This window comes from Drosophila arizonae, chromosome 2 (assembly GCF_054131065.1).
Source record: "Drosophila arizonae isolate 15081-1271.41 chromosome 2, UAZ_ARI_1.0, whole genome shotgun sequence".
Classification (NCBI taxonomy): domain Eukaryota; kingdom Metazoa; phylum Arthropoda; class Insecta; order Diptera; family Drosophilidae; genus Drosophila; species Drosophila arizonae.
Genome location: NC_142922.1, coordinates 14,386,153 through 14,405,280, shown reverse-complemented (window position 1 = coordinate 14,405,280; position 19,128 = coordinate 14,386,153). Strand labels below are relative to the sequence as shown.

The following is a 19,128-nucleotide window of genomic DNA, read 5'->3' as shown; positions in this document are numbered from 1 at the left end:
ACGATTCACACCACATTTGCCCTCTTTTCACAAGTCACATACTTGAATCAGCCGCGTTGCACATGTGGCGCTGATACTCATGGCTGTACTTGAGCACTGAATAGTATCATAAAAGCGTTCGGATATGAAAATGGAAAAGGTTCTTTACAAAAAAAAAAATTAAATAAAATGAAAATAACTTAAACCGGGGCAAAGCTCTGTCCGGCCAGTTATCACGCGGCCCCAGTCAAAACTCTTCTACTTATTATGATTATTATTATTATTGTTGTTTTTAATTTCTTTTTTTTTTCGTGGAACTGGTCGGTTTGTAATGAATGTGCGTTTGTCTGTATGCGCGTACTCCAGTTATCGCGCGCCGATGTCGACGTTCATGCAGCCACTGCCCCGGTCACAGTCATCGTCAGCTATCGTCGATCGTCGCTGAAGAAAGCCACAAAGCGCAGAGGCAGAAACGTGTGACGCAAACTCTGCCTCCAGTACAGCCCGATAAAAACATGAGAACCCAAAACAAACAAAGCAAAAACAAAAACAAAGTCGAAGTTCTAATACTCTTAATACCCTCGAAATATACAAGTTCTGATTCATACTTTCTATAAAGCTCTATCGAAAATTATTTTCGATTTTAAATCGTATGGTTCATAAAGTTCATCTTCTCCTAAATCTATGTGAAGCTGATCCAGCATAAGTACCTTAAATAGTAGCCAAGAAACTTTTTCTTATCATGCATTACAAATTATATGACAAATTCATATTATTCTCTTAAGAGGGCATAAAAACCTCAACAGCTCAACTGAAATCGACTCGCACTCAACTGAGAGAAAAACCTTCCTAGAATGCACGAGAAGAGCATGCGCCAGGGTGTGTAGAGCGTGAAGCGTGTAGCATGTGGCATGCATATGGTGTGGGCAGGTAGTTGAGAATTGCCATTGTGTACACGTATTTTACGGGCAGACTGTCTGTCAGTCGGTCAGGCAGGCAGGCAGGCAGGCAGGCGAGCAGACAGTTAGTCAGCCGGTGGCGTGGGTAAACAAGCCGAACGAGTTTTCAAAGAGGCAGGTCTTCAGATACTACCTATACAGATGTACATATATCTGTATCTGCCGCAAAATGTTGAATGTGCCACTGGCACAACTGGCAGTGCCACTTGTTGTTGCCAGAGCTGATTATAAAACCGATTTGTATGCTTGCCTGGTTGCGTTTTCATGCTGTCTTGCTCTCAAATTCCAAATGTTTCCTACTTTTTTTAGTATGGCCTTCTTTAGCCGATTTCCTTTAGCTAGAATCATGCTAAACGCTACGCAACATTCTCAACTGTTGAGCAACAATTGTTTAGCACTTTAGCAACATTTGTTGGCAACATTTATGTTTACGCGACTAGAGATGGCAACGTTTGCTTGTGATTCACGCACGAAATGTTCGCATGGACTTAGATGTATTTTAATTAAGCTTGTTAGGTAAAAGGCAGTTGCTGCAGATGATGTTTTGCTTAAAATTAGTTTTATGGACCTTTGCAAATTGTCTCAAGATGTAACTGCTAGTAAGTGATCATGCAGACTCTATTTTATATATTATTATTATATATGCATATCGTATTCGATTTACTCACCGCAAGTGTTTGTTCGAGCGTGAATTTCTCGGCTTGGAGCACATCTTTTTCGCGTCCGTACCGCTCCTTAGCCTGGCGCTCCTGGCGCGCTGCATCCTGCAGAGCTTGACACTCGGCATCGAATTTGCGCTGCTTCTTCTCCAGCAAATTGTTTCGTGCATTTTGCTCCTCGAGCAGCATGCGCAAATCATTCATCTCGTTGGTCATCTTTTGAGCCTTGCGTTTCCATTGGCCCACAACCTGACGTTGTTCCTCAACTTCTTCGTAGGCATCGGAAAGCTGAAAGTGTCATGGTAAAGTTATGTTTGTTTTATCTAGCCTTGAGATTGAGTGAGCAGACCTTCTTCTCCAATTGCTTCTTCAGCCCGACCAGCTGTTCCAGATCGTGCTCATGTTGCGTCTGTAGTCGGCGCTTCGTGAACTCCAGTTCTCTGGCCACGCGTTCGTACTTCAGTTTGTAAACTCCACCGGCACCCTCTTCGTGCTCGGCATCTTCATCCTCGGAGATGCCATTCAAGTCGGACTTGGCGCATATCAACTCCATTTCCAGTTTCTCACTCATCTCCTGCAGGTTCTTTACTTTCGCCTGGCTCTCCCCGAGCTCCTTTTCGAGCTTTAGGCGTTCGGCAGTCTCCGCTTCCAAGCGTTCGGTGGCAATATGAGCTGTAGAGCGCTCCTCCGCCAGATCAACAGTCAGTTCGGATAACTGCATCATGAGAAGAGCGAAGAAACGTCATTAGTTTGGCAAAAGAATTGAATCGTATAAATATTGAATCATATGAAATTGCTAAACTGTGCTTTTTTAATTCGACAGAAAATCGCCAGTAATTTCTTTGTTTTACATGCTTAATATTGTTTCCATTTGGCATATTTGTAAACAGTTGAATCGGCCTGCTAAGTTACGCAAATGACCTCAACCCAAAAATCGGTCAAAGGAAATAGTCGAAAAGTTCTCAAATTGATTTCAAGCAATTTTGTTATTATTTAATAACAAAGATATCATTAAAAGCTGAACAATATATTATACTTTAATGGTTTCAATTCAAAATGACAGCAAATTCTTTGCGCTGAAGAATTTATCAGTTAAAGGGGTGCCGTAATAATAATTATTATATAGTATATATATTTGAAAATATATTTTGGCTTCAAAAAATCGTAGAAAAAAAATATTATATATATACATATTACTGCATATATATATAAGCAAATTAATAAATGTTCTATATAAGTTCTTCATTTTATATGATATAGCCCTGGCAAAACATGCATTGGAATATTCTTATTAAGATTTCAAATTCAAAAATATATTACAGTCGAAACATTTTTGAACTAAGTTTAGACTCTGTGAGCACCTTGCCCCTGGCCTTCTAAAACAGATTTATAAGTACCAATAAAATAACATTAAATCATTATAAACAACAAATATATCTATGGAATATTCCTCCAAGTTCTGCAGCACCTAAAGAATTCATGCTGTGTGATTCACGCATTATTTTGTTGTGCTCCAAAAATAGATGGACCTGAGCATCTGAAGTGAACCGCTAACTTTAGCAACGCCTCGACGTCAACGGCGACGTCGACGTCGGAGGATGCCGCTGTCAATGTCAGCCGCAGCGCTGTTGCATGGAATCGGAATTTTTCAACCATATGTTTACTTAAGAATCATTTATATTTATGTGCTCAAGTGAGACAAGACCTGGGCAGATCGGAGCTATCATATGATGTCAACTGCCCACACACACTGAAAAATCACACATCAGATGAGCAGCAAGCTCAAGGTTAGCATCAGCAGCAGAAACTACCTCATCTAACTCATTGTCGTCCTCCTCGCGTATGGTGCGATCGTCGTCATCATCGCCATTGATTGCATTGGACATCACTGAGGTGGCCACCGATGATTCCCTGGCCATGGAGTTGCCACGCGACGTTGGCGTGTGTGGCAGCTGTTTGGAGAGCTGGAACGCCTTAGTTAGTATGTTTTGAGTGGAGCGTGTGCGTCCCACAGAGCCGCAGCGTTCCATGCTGTTGCGCTCGCGCTGTCGCTCAATCAGCGAGATTGTATCGTAATCATCGTAATATGCCGAGCTGGGCGTGCTGCAGCGACTGCTGTAGCCGCCTCCAACTCCGCTTATGCTGCCGTTGCTGCTGTTGTTGGTTTGGCGTCGCGTGCGCCGTCCCATGGCTGCCCATTCCTCCTGCACATGGTCGGTGCGCTTGAGAAAGTTTTGTATCTTCTCGCTGAGGTAGGCGGACGAGGTGCGCGGATCCTCAAACGAGGGAGTCGGCCGGAGAGTTTGATGCACCGGTTGTCTTTGGCAGCCCAAAACAAAGGACAGATTTGCATCAAAGACCACCGGCGAGCTCTCCAGCTGACGCATCTCATAAGGATCCAGGCCACTGCCCTTGGTATAGGTCTGGGGGAAGACTCGACGCGGCGGCGTCTCCAGTCGCGACGTACGCGAAACGCTGGACTGCGTGGAGCAGCGCGATGACATCGAATAGGCGGGACTGGGCGAACGCGTCAGCAGACGCAATCGATCAGCGGCAGCATCGGATGCAGATGCAGTTGAGGCCGAACCCCTTCCCGTACTAGCGCCTGTGCCTGTGCCTGTTGAGAGAGGCAGTGTCAGCGAAACCTCGTAGTGGCTGTCAGTAGTCTCCTGCTGGCAATTACCCAGGCCGGACGTTGAAAGCGACTGCGAAGTGGTGCTGCTGCTGCTGTAGTTTGTGGCACGTGGCGTGTAGCTGTTGGTGTTGTGGTGTGTGTTGCGTGTTGTGGTGTTGCCGTGCCCATTGCTCAGGACAGGGCTCTGCTCGCGCTGCTTGGGCAGCAGACGTATCTGCTTGCGTGCCTGGCTGCTTGGCGGTTTCGGTGGCTTCAGTGTGCCCAGCGAGGAGCCACTGCCGCTGCCGCTGCCGCTGCCACTGCTGTTGTTATTGTTTCTCGTTATACCATTCATGGCTGCCAATACGCGTGCCATAAACGTCTCCTTGTCCTGCTCCGGTTGAGACTCTAATTGATGTTTAAACACATCACTGGCTGCTGGCGGCGCTGCAATGTCAGCACTGTCAGCAAGGGCTGCATCGACAGGCGCCAGCGGTGCCATTGGGGAGGGGAGGGGTCAACAAGGGGGCTTAAATGCGTGTTAATCAGGCGATAGTACGAAATGGGTTAGTGGGCTTTGTGGAGGAGGTTTTCGTTTTGGTTGTGTGCAAATCTGGTTGAGCCAATTCGTTAATTTCGTTTTGAGTTCGTTTTTTGATTATGGATCGTTTTATGTGGTTCGGGGGGATATCTTTGTGAGATTTTACGTGCTGTCAAAAACTTGAGATCGCTCGCTGGCAAATATTTAAATTTATCGCAAAAGCCCCATTTATTTTGGCTTAAGCATCAAATTGCCAATATGTTGCTTCTTTTCTTTTCTTTCTTTTTTTTTATTTTCCTTATGTTTTTATTTTATTCTTGGCACCGATTTCCTATAGCACACACGCACGCAAACGTATCGGATTCGGAATCTGATTTGCATACGAACTCGGATACGGATCTCGCGGCACGGCTCGGTGTTGGGCGCCTCCGGCGTTCGCGTCGCGACGTTTGCTCAGCAACTAACAGAATCTCTTTGAGAACAGCGGCCACTTGCGATGCGTGACCAGAAAAGCTCACCGGGGCAGCCGCTATTTGCCAAAATATTCAGCAGCCCCAGAGAAGCTGAGAGATAGATGCCGAGAGAGACAGATACTGAGAGAATCGGCGAGCGTCTGTTGAAAGAATTGCAACATGGATCTTCTTTATATTGACATAATCTCAAATAGACATACATATATATTTATATCTGCCAAATGTATGTAATAAGCAGAGACAACTGTTGATTTCCTCAACGTTTATATAAACGAATGACCAACATGTGTTGGTCGGAGTTGCAACACGAGCACAGCAGCGCTATAAAGTATTATTAATGATCTTTCAGAGCATTTAAAAATACATACAACACACAATTCTTAAGTGCAGAGAAACACAAATGTATATATATACATATTAAGAGTACATATATAAAGATGTGAGTTTGTACAAAATACGTATACCCACCCAGTCAGTGTTCAATGGACTCACGCATTGCCCAGAAGCTATTTATATTTTACAATAAACCAAACAAGAGGCGGAAATATCGCCAGATCGCAGTCGCAACTCATTTGTATCTATCGCCGAATGCACTCATTGCGAATTTGCCATTAGCCAAATGCGTCGTAGACGATTAGAAGTTTTCAATGGCATTACGGAGTGCACAAATCGAAAGCACTTTAATTCTGCCTCACTATCATTATCAAATTTGGTCATTCGCGTATTAGAGCTGTGCAAGACATATGTTTAGATAAACATATGTGTGCTAAGTTTAATGGGTCTTAAAATAAAATGATTCAAAAATACTCAGCCAAAAAGACTATGTATTCACTTATATATTGTATGTATATATCCACTGTCGAATTTTTAATATATTGGCTGGTATCAGCAATAATTTAAAAAACTCATTTAAGATAGTAATTAGTTTATGCATTTTCTTATTAGTTTGTCAATGAGCCACCACTGTGCAGCATATGAGCATACAAACATACTATATGCAGACATCATTCATAGAAGAACTGAGCATAACATAAACCATCATTCGGCAAAATGTTTGCACCACTTGTCTACCCAAATCTTGGCGCCCCAGATAATTGTCATCTGAGCTAACGTGGGCCGCAGCAGCCACATGCCATGTCATCCGTGGCTGCCCAATTTTAATTAAAAGCTAATGTGAAACATTGCTCTGACTGGGAGTGAGAGAGCAAGCGAGAGGCGGAAAGTGCGCTTACCTTGGCTTCCAATTTCTGATTTTCGTTCCTCACTTCGCTGCGATCGTACTCGATCTTCTCCAGCTTGGCACGCAGCATGATCAGCTCCTCGTTGGCGATCTTCAGCTGCTCCTCGGTGCGGTGTACATTGAGTAGAGGCGTCACACGCACCAGCAAACGCCACCAAGGCCAATCCCGCACGGCCAAAAAGGCCTTCACATTACGCTGAATACAACGCACTGCCAGCTCCTACAATAACAAGAGATAGTCAAGGCTTCTGGGGCAGCCTAAGCAAAACCCACTCACCTGTACACGGCGCTGTGACATCTTCTTGCGTGCCAAATAACCACGACATAGTGCCTGCAGCTGAATAATGCGATCCGATAGCAGCACATCTCGTTTAGCTTCCAGCTCATTGAGTACGCCGGATCGGAATAGAATCTGCAAATATTATTTAACATGATAAGCACACAATTAGTTATAAATTTCAATAGGCAATAAGTACTATTCTTGATTTTTTTTTTTTTTTTTTATTCAGTAAAAAATATATAATACGTTTAAGCTAATTTTTTGAATATATAATTAATTCAAATATTGTTTCATTAGAGAAGTAATCAAAATTTTAAATTAGTTATTATTATATAAAGTGATTTGCATTTTCATCGAAGATTTCAAAAACATTTATAAAAACATTCCGAATGTGTCCGACCTTTACTCACAAATCCTACAACAGGACGAAAAACAATAAATTATTCTGACCATTTTGATAGACAATCAAAGTTAACTTAATCTTACTTAAGAATTCGAGCGGCTTCTAACTTTGACATTAGCAGCTGGCAAATCTGCAGAACGTGATGTTAATGCGAAATGCAAGACCTTATTATCCGATGTGGCAATTGATCAACTCTCTGGATGTTTTGGCAGCTGCCAGTTTCTTTTTCGACTCAGCTTGGAGCTTAGAAAATAAAATCACAAAGATTGCAGCAGAGAGAGAGAGAAAAACACGACACATATAATAAATGGTCTTATAAATAAGCTCAAAATCTCAGTACTATCAAAGTGTTGTGTGCGCATTTCAATGGCAGCTGCGATTCCATAGGGGCGAGACAAAGCAAATGTAATCAAATCAAGGAAGTGAAGGTCAAGGTGGCTGACACGGCAGCAGAGTCAAAGAGCTGGACACAAGCAGAGCACAGTAATTTGCACACCTGTGCAACAGGGCACGAAAAAATAAAAGTGAAAGAAATCAAGAGTGCTCCACTTAATGCTGATGGACTGGGTAATACCCTTTAGTATTTATTATGTATGTAAATTAAAGAAAAAAATAAAAATAAAATTAAAATAATATCGAATACTCATTGATATTATGCAAATCGAGGAGATATCGAAAAGCTAATGCATTCAAACTAAATAATAATAATAGAGATAGACAAACAGGCAACTTCCAGCTTTCGGTCTCCTTTCTTCCCCTTACATACATTAGCCAATAGGCATTATACCCCCATTCAAAGATTTTCAATGGATTCAGGGTATGCAAATCCAACACAAAATAGAAAATTGTAAATAAACAAATGTGCGTCATTTCCATTAGGCAGCAGCGGAGCTCATAAACAAATGCAGCTGGGACAAAGTCGCGAACTTCCCTTGCGACTACAAATTAGTGAGCCAAATGTCTTTGGCTTGGGTTCGGAATCGGACGCACCTTGCCAAGGTGTGTCAACTATGTGTCTCTGAATTTGCGACGTTTTTCGAGAAACTATTTCGAAATTTTTAATTATGCAGCGCACGTAGATCAAAAATGAAAGTAAACCAATGTGAAATTGCGACTAACCGGGAAAATGGGTGTGTGTATTTCTGTGTGTTTGTGTGTATTTTGTATTTGTATATGCGGGTTTTACGATCGAGATGAGGTGGTGGGGATTGAGGTGAGACGAGCTACAAGAAAAGTACTAAAAACAAAGGCAACAAAGTAACCGAAACCAAGTGTTAAAGTTGAATAGAGAACAGAAGATAAGCGGTAGAGGTTTTTGTTTTTAAACAGTATTTATTCCAGTTAATAGTTAAGAAATAGTTCTAATAGATAATTTAAATTTAGATATGGTAGGACACCATTATTGCTGGGGACTCGCTGGCTAGTGCAGCTGCATAGTTACCTCTTTCATATAGGTGGGATAGATCTCCACCTGTGTTTGTATGCAGCGCACCGCCCGCACCTGCGCCACCTTCGTCGTCGTCGTTGTAATCGCATTCATATTATGCCCGCTGTCCGTCTGGCACTGCGACTTCGCCTCGAATTTTTGCAATAGCTGCGCAATTTTGTTGGGCCTACAGCAGCTCTGCGGTGGCTCTGGCTCAACGTCTTCGTCATCGCCCTCGCATTCGCACAGACTTCCAGTCGAATTGCTCGTGGATGACAGAACCGTGTTGCTTATGTGGCCAGAGTCGTCCGAGTCGCAGTTCGAGTTGTGTTCAACAGTTTTTATGGGTTTCGGCGGCGGCGGCTGTTGCACCACTTTGACCAGCAGTTCGTGGTTTTTGTCCGAGGTCTCGCCCAGCTTGGGCGGTATTATCTTGCACGATTCTAGCTTGGGCTTGCCCACTTTCTCTTCGTTGGCGTAGTGCAGCTGCTGTTTCTTTTTGTGCCGCATCAGCTGTGTGTGCTCCTTGTTAACGCCGCGACTGGGCCGCGGTTTGCCAGCACTGATGCTCTCCACCTGACGCAGCAGGTCATGACCCTTGGCCAGGCACTTTACCAGCAGCTCATCTGTGTGCGCATTGGGCGATCGGCTGGCCACAGCTTTCAGCGTTGAGTTGGCCCGCCTCGGCGGTTTGGCCGCCAACTGGCGACGCTCCAGCGTCGAGTTGGCTCGCTTGGGCGTTATTACAGACACAGGCATTGGCTGTGGCTTCACTTTGGCTGCCGCCTGGCTGGCTCTGCTGCAGCTGCGGCTGTTCAGCGTCAGCATGGACCGGGTACGTTGCTGCTTCTGTGGTTGGGGCGGCGTCAGCTGCACTTTGCTGCCGGCCTGGCTGCTCTTCTCCAGGCAGCGCAGGCTCGAGTGCTTCGATATGGGTATCCGACTGCCACTCAGCTGGCTAATGTCGCAGAGCGAATTGTAGCGCTGATTCGATCTGGAGTCGCTGCGGCGCAACAGCATCGAATTGGCCAACTCGGGCGTCTGATAGATTTGTCTCCTGCTCGAGGCGATGCTCAGGGTACTGTGCGATTTCGACAGCAGCTGTCGATCGCAGAACTGAGCAGGCGGTGGGGGCAGCGGCATCGGCAACGCCACCACCACCGGCACCGGCAGCGTTTGCTCGAACTGCACTCCTTGCTCCTCCTCCACCGGCGGATACTCCTGCAATATTTGATCGAAACTCTGCAGCACCTCGTTCAGTTTGCTCTCGTCGTGCGCGACTTTCTCAAGCTCCGCAAAGATCTCGTCCTCCAGCGATTGCTGTGTGAGATTCAGGCTCAGGCTCATCTGGCCCTCGTCGTCGCTGTCCACAAAGCTGCACACACTGCTGCTGCTCAGCGTCATCAATGGGCTACTTTCCGGAGCCTCCGATGGTGCCACTATCGGCTTCGGCGTATACTTGCCAACCACACAGCCGCCATTGTCCACCAGACTGAGGGCGCTCATCGAGCGTGTGTGCTTGCTGCCCTTGTAGTAGAGTTTGCCACTCAGCTTGGGTGTTAGATTATCCTCGATTTTGTGGCGTATGCTTGAGAAGAATTTCTTACCCGCCCCCAGGCCATGGTGCGCCTGCTTTTGAGGCGTGGCAGTGGACACAGGTGGCGTGCTGCGTGCCTGGGACAGTTTTGATTTGACCGTGTGTTTATACATGACAACAGTGATTTATTGTAAGTTATTTATGATGCTAATAATGGTGATATTGATGGTGATAATGATGATGATGATGTAAAGACGGGCAACAAGTAAAAGTGCATATAACTTTTGTTGTTGCGAAATTTCCTTTCGATCTGCGATCGCCGCTTCGGCCACTTGACCACCAGCCAACACTTTCACAGCTGCTGGGCGCTTGGCGCGTAATTCGTGTGTTGTTTTCTCTTTGAGCTCAACGGCGCAACTGAATTTCTTGCCGCGCCAGACGAAGCCAAACAGCCAGCCAGCCAGCAACAGCGACAACAGCGGCAACACCAGCAACAGCAACAGCAGCAGCAAAACAGTCAACAGCCAAGTGCGCTGTGCATTCGAAAGTGGCTTATCAACAAACAGAGCCGTGGACATGGTCGCGGCTTACCGTAATTGGCGGCGGTCATGGTTAGCCATACACAGCGAAAGGGGGCACGTCGCCATTGCCAAGGGGCAAGCCCAGCTCTGTGCAACGTGTTGCAGCTGCAGGTTCGATGCTAATTACCAGCGCCAACAAATCACTTTTCATTCAGTCTTCAAATGCTCGATTTATAGTTGGTTCGTCTCATTAGCGACATTACAGCAATCACAGACACGCTCACACATCATCATGATTATCATCAGCTTAAAGATCATTAGCATTATGTATGCACACATATACATAAAGAAAAGTGAAAAATAACAAAAATTATTGCTTGCCGTCGCTCTTCTCATTTATGTTTCGATTTGAACTTTTCATTGTCAGCAATTGGACTTCAGAGAGCATTAAAGCCACCATGGAGCACTTGGTGCGGCTTATGACAATGACAAATATTGATATATATATGTGTGCATGTTCTTCAGAACATGTCGTGCCTGGGTTGGGTTGGGTTGAAAAGGTTGTTGCACTGCCCTAGGGCAAGACCATGCAGAACCTCCAAGTGGAAACTCAGACAACACTCTGATCAAACAGCCAAGAATGTTGCATTCTGTTTGGGCTATAGAAAGAGTTCCGCTAGTGTATTATATAATATTAACATGATAATTTAATAATGTAATAATAGCATGATAATATAATAATATGATATGAAGAGCGATTTAATATGCTTTGGTTTTCATTTTGGGGAAATTTATTTTAGTTTTCTTTAGGCACACTTAAATAGTTTCTTGAACTTTAAGCACTAGTGTGTGTATGCAGTCAAAATTATGTGAGACGCGATTTCTTTTATGCCCATCACACTTTTATAACAGCTAACTGATTTATAAAATATACTTGTATTATAAATATATTTATATAATAGGAATTTATCCTTTACTCACTCTTTCACTGCACTCTACTTCTGAGTCAAAAAAAGTCAAATAAAAAAAAACAAGGATTTAATTTAGTTTTCAATTATATGTATACTCTGCTTTTGCTAAAAATCACAGCCGATCATTCATTGCCAATTGACGGTTATCAGAGTGATAAAATATGCTATCAATGCTTATTATCTGAGACATATTCAATTACAAGTCGATGATTTACAGAATCTGCTAGGTCTTCCTTATTGCAGTACGCTGTCAGCCCGCGAAGACTCAAGCTCAAGCCGATTATTAATTATTCAAATTAAAATCGCTCGTTAATGTCTGTTATCAGCTTACCAACACCTCGTAGAACAGCAAGAGGAATTTAGCGTCCCATTTCAATTAGTTACCAAAAGAAGAACGACTCGTAACTAATTAATTGCATTTCAGCTGGCTACAGCTCTACGAGCATTGCATGTGGATGACTTCCTGCTTATTGCTATTTCATAATTCATCGAAAACTAGTTTGCATAGAGTTGGCCCTAAAGGGTCAATTGGCTCTTTTGAGATTAATGCGTAAATTAATTAAGGCCACGCCTCCCTTTGGGCAGACGCCGCTTGCATGTCAAAACGCTAATGAAGTTTTCGTGTCTCTTTCGCCTTAGCCAATTTCAAAATTTTTTTCATTGGGTTTCCAAGCGATTGACAGAACCCGCTTCAATATATTATGCAAGTTATAAGCCGCTCAGGCTGCGGCGACTGCGATTCATTTCTAATGAAAGCGAACGCTGGGAAATTTCACTTTAAATGTTTGCATGGAAAAAATGTTAATGTGCATTGGACAAATGTGGTTGTTGCTGTCGTTGTTGTTGCTGCTGCTGCTGCTATTGCTGGTGTTGTCTGCAGGTTGCAGCGGGTCGCAGCTCGACAAACGCAACGTCATTTTTTGGTGAAAGTGAACGACGCATGCGTCGCTCTGCGGTTGGATTGGGTTGGGCTCGGTTTCGGACTTGGATTTGGATTTGGAATTGAATTTTTGTTTTTGTGGATTCGGTATGGTATGACGGATTGGTACGTACACTGCGTGTGCTGCGTCTGATCAGCCACAAGCTGCTGCCAATTCCATAGATGAGCAATAACAAACGCAAAATATCGTGCCCGACATGCCGCTGCCCGCAAAGCTGCACGAAAATGTTGAGCCAATAATCAGTGCGGATATTGCTGTTGCTGTTGCTGTCTCCGAACCAGCTGTTCACTCTGCCACTCTCATTGCCAGTCATTAGACACACATCGGATTTGTCCAGCCACATTTCGGTTTCGTTGATGTGTCAATAAAATAATTTGTCTGCTTAACTGCGACGTTCTCCATTTGTAAAAACCAACTGAGCAATCGGACAGAATCAGAGCAATAGGCTGTAGTCAGAGCTCGTAAAGCTCATTACAGAGGCAACTACAAAACACAGCGAGAGCTCGGAATTCTATATCACAATGGAAGCAAGAGCTTCCACAGATGAACTTGACCGTGAAAGTTGCGAGCGTCACCGAAGCTGAGCTGAGAGTCCGAAGAAAAAATGTGGACTTGCCACAAGTGACGTCAAAAGTTTTTGTGAGCAAATGCGAGCATTAAGTAGGGATTCACAGTTGCATGAGAACAGGAAATCGAAAACCAGCCAACCAGCCCTAGTAAGTAATATGAATATGAAGCAGCGAGAGACTATACTCAAGCCCAGCTGTATAGAAACACTTTACCAAAATTACAAATCACAGCGAAATGACCAAATCGAATAGTCGAATAAATGGGAAAACAGTAATTGCTGCAAATTAAAACTAAACTTGCGAAAAAAAGTAAAAGTTTATAGAAAGTGAAAATGATATTTTTATATACATAGATATATCATGAGTTGAGGGAACTCAAATTAGGAAGTGTAAGTTTGCTAATAAATTAAATGTGCTAATCAGTCGAGAATTAATATCTTTTAATTGTGCAAATGCTTGTGAGCTTTAAAATCAAATTCTTATATGTCAAATAATTTTAGCTCATCGAATATCTGTAATAAATTATCAAAATTAGAGGAAAAGAGCAAGAATTTCGCTAACAATAAATAATATAAGACTTTTTCAATATTTAAACCAAAATTAGTTCACAGATAATTCTAAAGTAATTTAATATTTTAATATAATCTTGATTTACTCTAAGACTGTTTACACTCCTGAAATTAACCCTTCGATTTTAGGCTATTAAAGCTGATGACTATCACTTGACTTTCAAATCAATCAAATTTTGTTATGTGACAATCCAAAAGAAGAACAGTCTTAGTCGAAATTAAACAGAACTTGAATGAATGAAACGTGCTGTATTTAAAATTACAAATTGATTTAAATTGATGCCTGTCAGCAAAATTACACATGCTCCTGCTGCACAGGCAATAAATCACAGGGAGTACTTAAAGATCTATTAACAGAATCACTACGTGAATAAAGGTGCATATTCAGAGCTGCGAAATTCAGCTGTCGAGTCAATTTCAGATATGAAACATTTCGTTGTTTTTCAATGCACTTGCTAAATATCCAGCTTATTTTTGTAACACAAATATAATTCGTACGTATCCAAAATATACATTATATAGTATGACCAAAATAACTGTAGATATTTTCTTTGCGGACTAAGATACGTATATGTATTTTTATCACCAAACAATAAAAACTTTTGATATTAAATACGGCTTTAATAAAAGCTAAAGGCAAGACGTTCGTGACAAAATGACAATGCTGTGTAGAAAAGTATGTCACAATTGACAAGCAGATTGACAAGCAGATACCCTGTACGACTGTCGTGACACAGTGCACTTGAGCTGCTTGAGTACTCATATTAAATGCACAAGGTCTTTATGATTTTAATAGATAAAGCAACTTAGAGCTTTAGTGTTTTAGTGTTATGCGCACTGTTTGGCCACAGTATAGGCCGCATTTAAAATACTTTCAGTATAAATGAAGCACTTTATGAGTTTATCACACCAATATATTCAATACTCTTTGCATGAGACGCAAACACTTACATGATATTAAATACTTAATGCATTTATCACATCAATATGTTCAATACTCTTTGTGGCTCATCTCGTATGATAAGCTAACATTATTTAATTAATTAAATAAATTCAGTCAATAAACTGTGTAACGTGTCACGAATGAGTTGAACGCTCAGATAAATGTTTTTGCCATAAAAAGTGTCAACAGTAATACCGACGAGATGAAATTCAAATGCTGAAGTCAAACGTTTAGATGTTATAAGTCAAGTCATAAAACGAAATCACACTTTGATACTACGACACGAAACACCTGCTAAATGACTTAGAAAACACAAACTTTTTTGTTATAGTTGAACCCGAGCCCCGAATACATCCAGAGGAGGTATGTTTGTTCAAGATTTTATGAATAATGACAAACGACTTACAAATACTCAAAATGTATATATAAATAACCATATACTTTTTAGCTCTGTTGAGAAAGGCAACCCAGTGGAGAAAAGTTAGTAGTATGTTGTAACAAAAGATCAACGACTCCGCTCACGAATTTTTGTTTTGTATGCATAATTACTTAGTCTGACCAGCTAACAAAGATTGTTCGTTAGAATCGGAGCATGGAAAGTGACTCGCAAAAGTTATTTATCGTTCAGTCGAAATCTGAATATGCTACAGAAAGTGTAAACAAAACTTGAAAGTAGGTCAATTTAAAGTAGGTAATATTGCGTCACTTTCATAAATTTTTGATTGATATATTGATAAAAATATGTAGAATATATTAATAAAATATAATAAACACATTCATTTTTTTTTTTATTAATTCGATTATGTGTTATGCGTATTCGAATTGATTAACACTTCTGCTTTGGAAATAACTCTATAATTGGCCACTTAATATTAGTCAACTCTCAAAAGAAAATTTCAAATTATTAACTGTAAATGGCAGAAGAAAAAAAACAGAAATTAAGCGTATTTCCAATTCAAATATATGCGCCTATCTTTATTTTTACATTTAATATATGGAAATGTTCATAATTATAATATGCATTAATGAATACGCTGGCGAGGCTAATGAACTAACTTTTCCCCTCGACCGCGGACAGTGAAAGCCCTATACACTGCGAGTTGCTAAATTTCAGATTTGAGCACCAAAAAGAAGTCAACAGTCAGAATGAGCAGTCGTTTCAAATTCGTTGAGCTCGAGAACGGAAGTGGCTGGCAGGTTAATTGAGCATCAGATATGCAATGCATATTGCAAAGTACTTGAGTATTTACTTACACTTAGTTGCATCTGCAATTGTTGCTACTGTTGCTGCTGCAGCAGCAGCAGCATCAACAACAACAGCAACTTCTCAAATCTCAACAAGTTTGCAATTTATTAAATGGGCGCTTGTCATGACAGTGACCGCGCTGAAGCTGAAGCTCAAATTCTCAAGCGTCCGGCCGGCTGGCGCCCTTGTCCAGCTTTCGTGATCGGCATCCAGCGATCCTCAGCGCGCTGTGTGCTTAGCTTTATACTACACATTGTATTTAACTCGCCGTCCATTTAGAATTTTGCTCAGAACCGCTAACGCGTCGGAGGTGTCGCCGTCGCTCACAAATTTTCGCTGTCAGACTTTTAGTGAGCTGAGCCAAATTTATTGATTTATTGTCGCGCGTTTACCTTAAACTTGACTCGGTATTTTAATTAAATTTAATTTAATTTTATCTAATTCGTTTTTTTTTTTTTATCAAATTTCGCAATGCAGTTGTTGTACAGCGTTACGCTAATGTTGCTGCTGCTGCTGCCAGCTGGAAGTGAGTTAGTCTGCCAGAGATTTTTAAATTTTAATGACAATTGTTTATGAGTCGTTATCCGTAATCTATGGTTTTTTTTTTGTATAGATGTATCCGCTGGCAAACGGCTGTTTGCTTACGAGCGCGGCAAGTGCGAAATTGCAATGGCCGATGTCGTGGAGGGCTTAGTTAATACGAGTTTGAAACGTTTGACACGTCCCTCAAGGCACGTTAGCCAGGCCAGCTTATTACAGTACGATCTCTATACGCCGCACAATCCACAAGAGCGTCAGCTGCTCCATCCGGGGAATGTGCAGTTGCTAAGGAAATCTAACTTTAATGGCAAATGGCCAGTCAGGTAGAGTAGTCTATGAATGTCATGGAGCAATTATAAAATTTGGCCTTTGCGAATCAACACAGAGTCATCATACACGGCTGGACGGGCAAGAGCACCACCTGCTACAATGCAGCCGTTAAGGATGCGTATTTGTCGCGCGGCGACTTTAATGTCATCGTTATGGACTGGAGCCAACAGGCTATGGATATTAACTACTCTCGTGTGTCCAAGCAGTTCCGTTCGATTGCTGCCAGTGTTGCCCAATTTCTAAGTTTTCTGCACGAGTATGCGGACGTTCCCTACGAGAACATCTATTTGGTGGGCCACAGTGCGGGCAGCCACATAGCCGGTCTAACGGGCAAGCATTTGACCCCTGCACGCCTGGGCGCCATCTTTGCGCTCGATCCAGCCGGTCTCTCACAGCTCGGCGTGGGACCCTCAGAGCGCCTGGCACCCACCGATGCCATCTATGTGGAGTCCATACACACAGATTTGCAGCTGCTCGGTAATCCTGAAGGCAACCGACTCAGCCAGGCAGCAATATTCCCCAACTGGGGCCTTGGACAGCCGCACTGCCCGAATGCAACTGCCACTGAACTTGACATCAGCTGCGACCACTTTGGCGCCGTCTTCTACTTTGCAGAATCTGTGCGCCGGCCAAAGATGTTTGGCGCGGTGCGCTGCAGATCCCTGCAGAGCATACGTAAGCTCACCTGTGGCTGCAACAACAGCGGCAAGCACACCAAGTTCAGTGCTGCGACATGTCCCGCTGACTCATTCATGGGTGGCGAACCGGCTATGCCCAAAAAGGGGGTCTTTTATGTCAGTACTCTGCGGCAATCACCGTATGGCACCGCCGACGGCCTAGTTCACATGCAACCACCTAAAATGTCTACAATTTTTGAAACAAGGCGAACATTGTTTTTCATATAAATGCAGGCCGAGCAACAGAGTTGAATGAGCAATAAGTGATATACAGGCTACAACTAAAGATAGACATCTATATTTATAAGAAAATCAGATTGGCAAATTGGTATGAAACTGGTTAATCATTGCTTCGAACACATCATGGCATGCAAGCAGCAAGTGAAGAGTCATTAAATTAAATTACTTCTGCCATAAATAAAAGTTAATTTATTTAAATGTACTAAACGTTGCCTACATTAAAAGTCTATGAAACATAAGTATTTAACATAAGTATTTTACTGATGTTTCTGTTTGCGCTTTTTTTTCTAATTTATGGATAGCCATAGACAACCGAGTAGTTTAAAGCAACTAATGACTTAACGCAAGAATTTGTTAAAGTCTGTCATAAAATTTTACAAATTTTAAATCATAAACATCCTAAAATACCCTCTTATTTAAAGGGAAGTTATTCAGTCAATAATGTTTAATGCAGACCTTTGTAATAAACAAAAGTTATAGATATCACAGTCCTCTTTTAGCTTAGGCACTACGACTGTGTATTCATATAATTATAGTTAAATAGGAAATATGCATTGAACTCACTTGGCTTGGTCCAATGCGATAGCTGGCAACATCCAGTTCATTGACAGCGAGTATTTGTTCCACGGTAACATCTTTATTGCTCGACAAGTCGGCTGCAAGCAGGCCGAAGCGACGCACGAACTCCACTAATGGCACAGATTCGGGAAAGCCCAGGCGATGCAGCCGAGCGGCCTCTAAAACTTGTGAGCCACGTAGCTAAGGGAACGCATCGTAGACGTTAGTTGGCACAGTTCACAGAGTGAGTTAGACCTGGTTAACCTACCTGACTCCTTAACAGTGGCACATTTACCAAATCCTCCTCGGTAGCAGCTTGAACCAGCGCCGTATTGGGCGACCCATTCGCCGTGAACTTGGTATGCTTTCCCGCATTGTGTTGCAGCAAATAGCAGTGCACAAAATGGGTGCCCGTGCGGCGCAACGTATCAATTATGCCATCTACGGTGAACTTCACCTGCAGCATAATTGAGTTACGCTTGACGCCCGCCGTAGTGAAGGAACGCCGGATGCTGGACACTCGACGCAATGACTGTGTACCCTCCAGGCCTGCGAACGAGCCGCAAAACACCATGGCACCAGAGCCGCGCGTCAGTGAGCCAATATAGAGACGATTTATCTCTTCGCGACTGCTGTCCTGCAGCAGTGACACTGCGTTCCGTATGCCCGGATGCTCGCGACTGTTTCGCACCCAGCCATCGACAGCATAGAGCACCGGGTTGGTGCCCTGCAGATGGTGCAGCACAAACTGCCGCTGTCCGGCACATTTGCGCAACAACGTGTGATGCTCACGATCGCCATAATGTGAGAATAAACGCTCTAGGAATGTGTCGTCGTTCGAGTTCGGATAGATGGCCTCCTCGTCCAGTAGCCTGCAAGTAGAGCATTCATGTAAATTATTGTAAACAAATG

General features: G+C 42.8%; 3 protein-coding genes across 11 annotated transcripts in view; 1 reads left to right on the top strand and 2 right to left on the bottom strand.

Moving 5' to 3' along the window:
- Mhcl (Myosin heavy chain-like) overlaps window positions 1-19,128 on the bottom strand; it is a 33,281-nt gene that overhangs the window by 2,545 nt on the left and 11,608 nt on the right. For 7 of the 8 annotated variants that reach the window (XM_018018589.2, XM_089461851.1, XM_089461852.1 and 4 more), the window contains 6 exons: window positions 18,485-19,088; window positions 18,223-18,417; window positions 6,743-6,877; window positions 6,458-6,685; window positions 1,947-2,312; window positions 1,607-1,885 (listed from right to left, as the gene is read on the bottom strand). In XM_018018589.2, the coding sequence (XP_017874078.1) occupies window positions 1,607-1,885; window positions 1,947-2,312; window positions 6,458-6,685; window positions 6,743-6,877; window positions 18,223-18,417; window positions 18,485-19,088 (1,807 nt within the window). Of the gene's footprint in view, window positions 1-42; window positions 1,558-1,606; window positions 1,886-1,946; window positions 2,313-6,457; window positions 6,686-6,742; window positions 6,878-18,222; window positions 18,418-18,484; window positions 19,089-19,128 lie in introns of those variants that run through there. The other variant, XM_018018588.2, reaches the window with a different exon arrangement.
- On the bottom strand, window positions 6,902-12,640 carry LOC108621333 (uncharacterized). The gene has a single exon (XM_018018587.2). It carries the CDS (start codon window positions 10,282-10,284, stop codon window positions 8,569-8,571), a length of 1,716 nt encoding a protein of 571 aa, XP_017874076.2. The 5' UTR covers window positions 10,285-12,640; the 3' UTR covers window positions 6,902-8,568.
- sxe2 (sex-specific enzyme 2) lies at window positions 15,785-17,897 on the top strand. Of its 2 annotated transcripts, XM_089461862.1 has the most exons (4): window positions 15,785-15,822; window positions 16,349-16,397; window positions 16,485-16,734; window positions 16,797-17,897. In XM_089461862.1, exons 2-4 carry the CDS (start codon window positions 16,370-16,372, stop codon window positions 17,644-17,646), a joined length of 1,128 nt encoding a protein of 375 aa, XP_089317988.1. In that variant the 5' UTR covers window positions 15,785-15,822; window positions 16,349-16,369; the 3' UTR covers window positions 17,647-17,897. The 2 variants fall into 2 exon arrangements, with proteins under 2 accessions (XP_089317988.1, XP_017874081.1); XM_018018592.2 differs by lacking the exon at window positions 15,785-15,822 and having other exon boundaries at window positions 16,102-16,397.

Excerpts from the sequence above, each read along its gene's own strand:
- sxe2 (XM_018018592.2), top strand. The coding sequence starts at position 16,343 with ATGCAGTTGTTGTACAGCGTTACGCTAATGTTGCTGCTGCTGCTGCCA. Across the intron at positions 16,398-16,484 it reads GCTGCTGCTGCCAGCTGGAA|ATGTATCCGCTGGCAAACGG; the intron begins GTGAGTTAGTCT and ends TTTTTTGTATAG. Across the intron at positions 16,735-16,796 it reads AATGGCAAATGGCCAGTCAG|AGTCATCATACACGGCTGGA; the intron begins GTAGAGTAGTCT and ends GAATCAACACAG.
- LOC108621333 (XM_018018587.2), bottom strand. The coding sequence starts at position 10,284 with ATGTATAAACACACGGTCAAATCAAAACTGTCCCAGGCACGCAGCACG.